At 43.2% G+C, this 8,901-nt stretch overlaps 1 protein-coding gene across 1 annotated transcript; it reads right to left on the bottom strand.

Moving 5' to 3' along the window:
• Positions 1-1,077: 1,077 nt before the first annotated feature.
• Positions 1,078-8,604, bottom strand: syngr3a (synaptogyrin 3a). The gene is made up of 4 exons (XM_085403374.1): positions 8,256-8,604; positions 6,156-6,390; positions 4,114-4,259; positions 1,078-3,381 (listed from the first exon to the last, which is right to left on the bottom strand). Exons 1-4 carry the CDS (start codon positions 8,355-8,357, stop codon positions 3,166-3,168), a joined length of 699 nt encoding a protein of 232 aa, XP_085259500.1. The 5' UTR covers positions 8,358-8,604; the 3' UTR covers positions 1,078-3,165.
• Between the last annotated feature and the right edge of the window lie 297 nt (positions 8,605-8,901).

Consider the following 8,901-nt stretch of genomic DNA (forward strand, 5'->3'; position numbering starts at 1 on the left):
AAAAAACCCCTATATTTATGATTAAATATTTTTTCAAAGTTTTTATTTATTAGCAGGTTGTGGTTTATGGTAAGCCAGCGTCCTTAACAGATAAATCTGAACAAACAAACAACACGTAAACCAAGCTGGAGTCTGTGAGAACATATTCAAAGCATTTTCAAATAAACTAAGACCAGCCCGTGTGAAAAGTAGGGGATCTGTGCACAATTTGCAGCTGGTGGGCTAAAACACAAAGTGTAGTCCTTTAACTCTTACAAATAGACTTAACGGTACTCCTCCTGTCCCCTATTCTAGCTGTAGTCCAGCAGCCAGTGGCGTTGCACCCTGTCCCAAAATAAAACTCTGAAAGACAGGACTGTTGGATTATCCCACGGTTTTAAAGACATGCTTAACTTAACACTCGCTGACAGACGGCGAGGTGAGTAAAACTGGGTTTTTTTTAAAGATCACAGGTAGATCAGTGTTATTCATTTGAGTGCTGGAACTGAGGACACACAGAAATTCTATTATTGCAGAATAAGAGTTTTTTTTCTATAACTACATATCTACAGTAGTTAACATTTTCAGTCTGTTGGCTTCCTGTAGCTCCAGTCCATGAAATCAAGGGCCGGATCTGGATTTTTAATAATACTTTAAGTTGTTTTTTTTTTTTTTAATGTGTGTACACACTTGTGCAAAACTACAACTGAGGAATCAGAAAGTAAATTTAAAGTATGGATACATTGGCGGTTACAAACGTATAAAATGATCCTGTCAGCTTCACCGATGCTGCCAGTCTTTCTAAAACATCCTATCAGAGTCGGAGTGACACAGCATTCGATATATAACAAACAATTTTCTTTCCTTATTATGATGATTGCTTCAGTTGTCCTGCCGCAGCAGAGATAACCATTTACACTGGATCCATTAGAACAGCAAGCAAGGCTTTCGACTGGTCATGTGTGTCACTTTAACTAGAATTCTTTTAGATTTGGCCCAGTTAATTTGCTTTGCATTATGTATACCTTATCAGTGACACTGAGGTTAAATAGTGTTTTTACTGAGGCAAAATGATTAAATATCGTAGCACGCTCGTGATTCCCCCTCTCTGATAAATGCACGTTAAAGAAAAAACAAACTTCGATGCAGCACAGAACCCAACTGACTGCACACACTCACGGCTTTGGACACAAGCGTGCAGACTTACACGTCCCTCGTGCACGACGATGGTGCACGTGGACACACTCGCACGGTCGCACACACACCACACGACACCACAGATTCACTGATGAGAGCGTGCACGCGAAGCACAGCACAGACACTGCTACACACCGACATGGTTGGCATGGGTACTATCTACATCAGGGCCCCTGGTGACCAACATCCACACAACCCTGTCGTCATGGCAACTAATTATTACACCCCAACCCGCCGCTCTCTCCTTAATGTGGCGGGATTGCAGGATCAATGAATTAGCCAGCGAGCGATCTGTAACACCCCCCAACTATATTCTTTCTTTTGCCCCCCCCCTCCAGAAGATCCTATTAACAACATAGTAGTAACGTAGTAGTAACGTGGTAATCAGAAGACAGCAATAAGAACACAGGGCAGTTTGGCAGCTTCTAAAACGTAAACATAAACGGACCTACATAATTTACCCAGAATATCTCCCACTCTCCTGATTTTTGTACACACAGCAGTCAGCACAGGGCGCTGTCTCAAATAACACACTGAATACATTCCCTGGCACCATGGATTGATTGTGAGACAAAGGCCCCCTGGGCACAGGCTGTAAAAGCCCCCACCCTCCCCCCGAACTCCTGATCAGTTTGTGTGTGTGTGTGTGTGTGTTTTTAATAGTCATGTAACTGACTTTCCAGGATTAATAATCACTTCCAGCGCAGGAGCCCATTAGGTCCACTTAATAATCCATTCATGCCAGGCACAGAAATATACCAGACTGAATGGTGATTCAATAAGGATGAAGGTTTCCACACTGAATTTGAAGTGTAATCAGGCTGACCCCCAAAATCACACCGGCTCAGTCAGGGTGACACTGTACCATTTATATTTTGCACCGTGAGTGTCGTTTGCTTTAAAATGTGCGATAGATTTCATTAAGGGAGACTAAAACATGTCTGAAAGGATGATATAGCACAATTTGAACTTTTCTAATTATATATATAATAGCTCAGCTTCCATGGAAGAGAAATTCCCTCTTTCTCTCTCTCTCTGGAGCGCTTTGATCATCTGATACAACTTCCATTTCCTGCAAAACATCACCAGGGTGGTCAGATCGTCGAGACTTATCAGCACAATCCAAAGAATTGCATGTGATTTGAGACAGCACCTGAAATTGACCTAAACTAGTTTACCCACAGTACTGCATCTACCTACTTACATAAGAATGTGAAATATTGCACTTGGTCACAAAAACATTGCCGTTGTGTTTTTTTTGTTTTTCTTTTCTTTACAGCATGTGGAAAACTACTAAATTAAGTCACTGTCTGAAACACACAGTACAGTATGGCACTTAGTTGATCTCTAAGTTTGGAAACATGCAGATTTAATGCAGATGATGGTTTCTAACTGCAGCAGGGAACATACGAGGAAAGACCAGACTCTAGCTAAAAAAGAAAAAGAAAAACAACAACCAAAAAAAAGAAAAAGAAAAACGATTCCCTGCAGTGTTTGGCATGAAAGGGGATTTGGAATAAATGAAAAGAATAAGACAAGGGTGCTCTCTGGATGCGAGTGCCTCCTGCACTATTTTTAGGGATCTAATACTGCTTTGTTGTGGTGGAGTCACTGACTTGTTGATCACTTTTTTTTCATACTTATTTTTTGTCAAAATGCGTTTGAAGTCGGCAAAAGTGGCCTCCTGCTCTGCATTTCCTCCACTTGTTTTTCTTTTTGATTTATCAGCTCTCGTACCTGTGCTGTGGCCTTGCTCCACAGAGAGGCGTACAAAAGTGACGATAAAACTGGAATGTTCGGGAAGGAAAAGGTACCAAGAGGAAGAAATGAGGAATCAGAGGCCGCTAATTCAACGCTTACTGAAAACTCAGCCCGGATCAACATAAACAACTGCACGTGTAACATCACAGAAAGCAGTTTCCTCTTATCTGCATCCCTCTCCCCTGTCGTCTTCTTCTTCTTCCACCACCATCACCAGGTCTATCCTTTCTAGTAAATGGGAACCTGGTATGTGGGTGCTGCGTTGTTTTCGGTGAATGGTGGGCTCTGGTAGGTCTCCGTGGTCTCGATGGTGGTGCCGCCGCCTCCCGGAGAGTTGGAGGGGTATGGCTGGGTGGGTGCGCCACCGTCCATGTGTTCGGTGGTGAACAGTGTCATGTCTGTGCCGAGCAGATACTTCTGGACCGCACGCACTGTTAGACCAGCCTGGAGGACCGGGAAAAGGGCCACAGAGAGGGAAAAGTGAGTCTGAGACTCAATGTGAGGTATTCCTAATCATAAAAGCACATTATAACTACACTTTAGCAACAAAGGTTTTAAAAAGAAGAATTTTATCATTTATTTTATAGAATTTAGTAGAAATAAAGCCAGCTAATTTATAGGTAAGCTGGCTAGCTAGTTATACAAGCTAGGTAGCTTGTCTGTGCCAACAAAATGTCAGAAAGAAGAAGGGAAAATAGTGAACTGAGTTTACAGCTAACAAAACAGCCCATCATGGAAACCAATAAAACTTCAAGAAGAAGCCAAGAGAGAGTCCAAAAGAAAAGCCTTAAAACAAATAACATTTCTATAGTTAGACTTAAACTAGCTACACTGCAGTATGCGCTAATCGAGAAGTGCTTTAGCAGGTTTTTGTATACTGTGAGCCAGGCAGTTATTACAGTTTTGTAACTTCTGATTAGTTTTTATTTATATTTTATAAAGGCAATGTCAGAGGTAGCATTTAGGAAAATCAGTACAGCTATTACAATAAAAAAAAAGAAACTTTTTGAAAGTCCAAAGTCTCAATAAATACGTACATCAATGCCTCATAAGGCCAGTTGCTGCTGGAGTTTCATAATTAACTTTAGACATGGAATCAACTCAGATAGAAAGATTTCCAGCCTCAGCTCTTGGGGTTAAAGGTGGTTTTGCTTTTAGGTGGTTGGAGGGGCTTACCCAGGTGATTATGGAGAAGAAAGAGAAGGCGATTGCTGCCCGAGCGGCATCTGCTCCTTGGTTGAGTGGCAGCTCTTCAGCTCTGGTCCGAGACCACTGATTGGCGAGGAAGCAGAAACTTACAAAGTATAGAAAGGTCCAGAAACCTGTCAGAAACCAGCAGAGCAATTAATAGTTTATTCAACGTTAGCGTTCCACATAGATGAAAGAGCACCTGTAGGTGTTGATTTCTCCAATTTTTGGACTGGAAGCACTTCTTTGTTCCCTTTTAGAAACATAAAATGCTCCTTAATACTATTTAAAACTTAAATTCAGGTGACAGGTTTCATTCCTTTGAATGTTATTTGAAATAAAGAAGCAAGCTGGTATCTGTAGCATTTTTGTTATTTTTGGGGAACTCCGGCCTTTTGAATCATGATTCCAGGCTTCGTTCACTCACTTCAGTTTCAGACCCTTTAGGCATTCAGTGGTTAGCCTGTGATTTGTCAAAGTGCAGATCTGATTTGAGCAAGGAAATCAATGCTAGTCATGTATATAATTGGTTTTATCCACTCATCAACCAACTTATTTAGGTACACTTTGCTGGTACTATGTTGGACCCCATTTGTTCTTCAGAACTGCCCTAACTCTACCTGGCACAGATTCAACAGTGTGCTGTGGTCATAAAGTTATGGACATGATCAACACCAATCAGTTACCCACAGAGTTAAAAGCCAGGGAATAAAAATAGGTTTTTAACCCTCGGAGGCTTTAAGTCAAAAAAAGCTTTTTTGACTTAAAGCCTCCGAGGGTTAATAAAGACTTAAAAACTGGCACTGATGTAGCCTGTCTAATATGGAGAGGAAGGTTATTCCAAAGCATCGGCACAGCAACAGAGAACGCTCGGTCTCCTCTAAGTTTCAGCCGTGACTTTGGGACCGAAAGCAGCAACTGCTCAGCTGACCGAAGGGAACGAGTGGGGACGTGGGGCTTCAACAAGTCAGACAAATAAACAGGTGCCAGACCATTTAGAGATTTAAAAGCCAATAAAAGGACTTTAAAACGGATCCTGAATTAAATTGGAAGCCAGTGTAAAGAGGCCAAAATCGGAGTGATGTGATCAAATTTTGTTCTGCCAGTTAAAAATCGTGCCGCAGCATTTTGCACTAATTGCAAGCGTGACAAAGTGCCCTGCCCAACCCCTATTAAAAGAGAATTACAATAATCTAAACGTGAGGTAATAAAGGCATGAATAACACTTTCCAAGTCACACTTGGAAAGAAAGGGCTTAACCTTTGATAAACGTCTGAGGTGATAAAATGCTGATTTTACCACCCCGTTTACATGGTCATCAAAGGTGAGTGCAGAATCAATTTTAACTCCAAGATTTGTGATCGAACTCTTTAGTTGGGAAGTCAAAGCTGCAAGATCAACATCCAGAGTATGAGAAGAACGATTTGGGCCAAATAAAATTGCTTCTGTCTTCCGATCATTAAAATTTAAAAAGATTTTTGCCATCCATGCTTTGACATCAGTAAGGCAGTCAAGCAGAGGTCCAGTTGGGAGACTATCAGAATGACTAAAAGGTAAGTAGAGCTGGCAGTCATCTGCGTATAGATGGAATGGCACTTTATGCTTTCGGAAAATCGCGCCAAGAGGCAAGAGGTACAATGAAAACAATAACGGCCCAAGAATAGATCCCTGTGGCACACCCCAAAGCAGAGGAGCCACAGAGGATGAAGCCGACCCCAACTTAACACAAAAGGTCCTATTTAAAAGATAGGACTTTAACCACAAAAGTGCCGAACCATTTAGATTAAAAGTACATTTTCCAAAAACATCCAGTGCACAGTCCCATTACGCGGTTTGGCATTATGCACTAGTGATGATGTATTTTGTTTGATTTCTTCATTTTTTCTCACAGCAAGACCTTTTAAAAACGAATCACTTCCTGTAGCTGCCATAACTCAGACACACCAGGACAGCCTGGAAGAAATGCTCTGTGCCTTCCCTGTTTGCTTGTGTCTGCGAACAAGACCTCCCATCACATGTCACATCCTCACCTGAGAAGCCGATCTCAAGCATTACAGCCTTCTTCCTGTCTTTAACAGAGCTGATGGAGGAGAACTTGTAGTCAAGCAGGAAGAAGAAGGAGCATGCCAGCAGGCCAACCAGGCCCACGAACACGCCGTAGTTGCACGCGTCTGTGTTCTTATTGAAGATGCAGTGGAGTCGCTCGCTGCCCATGTTGACATAACCCTCGTTCACGATGGAGGCGAAGACCACCAAGGAAAATATCTGTTGTTCGAAGGGAAAGTAGAGGGTGGAGTCAGAGTCAGAACAAAGTGAGCGACAGGAAGGAAGAGCTAGATTAAAGAAAACAACAAAAACAGATTACCATTTAAAGCGATACTGTTTCAGTTTTCTGTCTATCCAGCAAACAAACACTGCTTGCAGACTCACTGGAAGCGGGATTGTGGCTACACTACTCAAAAGCATCTCTCTGAGCATACTCAAACCAAAAGGCATTAACCTAATTTCCCCTCTTTCTCTCTGACCGACTGGAAGAGGTGGATGCTTCGCTTCCCCTAAAGAATCACACAGTCCCGAGGCAGTGTGTGTGTAACTGCACGTAAACCTACTACCATAAACTCCAACTTAAATTTCTCAAGTTCATTTTCAGCCTTTCTTCTTCCCTCTGTTGATCAGCTGACTAACACTCATGGCAGAGTAGAGCCATGTGACTGACACACACACTCACAAAGAAAAAATGCACTCCTACTGGGGGGGGGGGGCTTGTGGGTCATATGACAGAGGTGGAGGGGACACACAAAGGAATAATGTCAGGTCCACATTTTAAACTAATCACATGTGTGGATTTAATCTGAGTAGACGCACACTCGGGTGCTTTTAGTGAATCGTTGTGATAAAAAAAATAAAAGCTGCTTAAAAACAATATGTCTTTTTAAGGGTTGGCTTCTCCTTTTACCTGCCTGCTCTAAACTTTGATTCGCTTCTTCCTTAATTAAAAAAATCCTGCTGTGAGATTTCTAACTGACGAATAGCTTTTTTTTTTAAACAAACGAGAGGAAAGGGCATTAACCTAATTGCCTGTTTACTGTGGATTCCCACTACAGACTAGAATTCATTTCCCCCTCCTCCTGAAATAGATTCCTGGTATACTGTCTTCTGTAAACTGCCACTGCAGTGGTGGGAAGTACCACATGGGGCTGGAAGCACAGGGCTACCTTAACGTATATCAAGCAGAGTTTAAAAGGCTCCATCTTGAGTGGCCACAGCTATAAAGTGAGGCAGCTTTTTCTGCATAAGTACATCACAGCGCTATCTTAACTCGACGTGGCAACCTCTGCATCCAGTCAAATTCTTTAAAATCACGTGATGATGATGACATTAATTGCATACGATCCACTGGCTTCCTTTTGAGGCCCTGGCACCACTGAGGAAGACCTTCTCTGTGTCACCCAGAGGTGATGCGTTTAGCCTACACGAAACGTCAGGGCACGAAGCTTCTCGTGGCCCTCCGTGCGTAACGACGATCGCGGACCAATCACAGGTGGGATGACGAACGGCGACGGCAGTGTAGGGGTAAATCAGCAAAATCATGAGCTGAAAATTGTGACTTAACAGTGTAAACGACAGGTGAAATGATAAATAAGAAGTGGTAGGTCAATGGGACCGTAAATAAGTAGCACAATTGCCCAGAAACGTGAATGCTGATGAGTGAATATGGATGTGCCTCTCTTATTTTCAGCACAACCCGGTCTGCTGCTCAGTGTTTGTTAAACACTGGCAGGTGGCATGTAAAAAAAAAAAAAGGAAAAAAAGGGAAAGAGAATAGGTGAGGAGAGGTCGTTTACACCTCACAAACACACACATCTGTAGTGAAATCACTGGTCACGGTGTCAGATAAGCACCAGGCCCTGGTTACACCCTGTACAGCACATTTCTGTAAATCACCCCCAGCATTAACATTGATTTCATGTCTCCATTTACACCGCATCCTTATCAGCTTTTAGTGGATTTCTCGAGCCTGTATTTACAGGGAAAACACGTCACTGGTTTCGCGCAGCAACGACAACAGAGAGGACCCCCCCCCCCCCGCACACACACACAGCGGGACCACCGTGAAAACCCGCTCTCACCCAGGACAGCACTCTGAGGATGGTCTGCGGCTGCTTGGCGAAGGTAATCGGGTCGATAGTGGACCCGGACCGGCCCGCTCCGAACGATCCCACTCCGTCCATCTTCTGTCGCTCTGTGTGTGCGCTCCTCGCGGCTCCACGCTCCCGGCTCCACGGCAGGATGGATGCGCTGCTGCTGCTCGCTGCTGTAGGGACGGGTCCTGCGCGCTCCCAAACGGCGCGCGGGCGCTCGGTGGAGAACGTGCAGGAGCCAGAACGTGCCCACGCTACGGACGAGCGGGATAGGCCATTTATGCCAGAGCTCACTTTAATGTTGTTACACAGGAATAAAACAGGATAATGGAATACAATTATAGGAGGATAGCGTGAGAGCGGGGATAAAACGATGGAGGCCACTTGGACCAATGTTGTTGGTTCAAAATAGAACAGGTTAATGAAATACACATTTATGTTTGACCTCAAAGGGCTTTTGCAGTAGGTTAGTGGGATTAATAATGGCAAAAACAGAGTACACAATACCCGTGTGGGACAGCTTATGTTGCCATACTTTTCCCAAATCTTTGGCCAAACTTTATGTAAACAAATAAAAGTTTAAAAGAAAGGAAACCCAATCTGGGATAAGGTTATTAAAGAGCGCTATTACAAA

This window comes from Rhamphochromis longiceps, linkage group LG4, assembly GCF_057381845.1.
Source record: "Rhamphochromis longiceps isolate RC_006_pf linkage group LG4, R_longiceps_female_GT1.1, whole genome shotgun sequence".
Lineage (NCBI taxonomy): Eukaryota > Metazoa > Chordata > Actinopteri > Cichliformes > Cichlidae > Rhamphochromis > Rhamphochromis longiceps.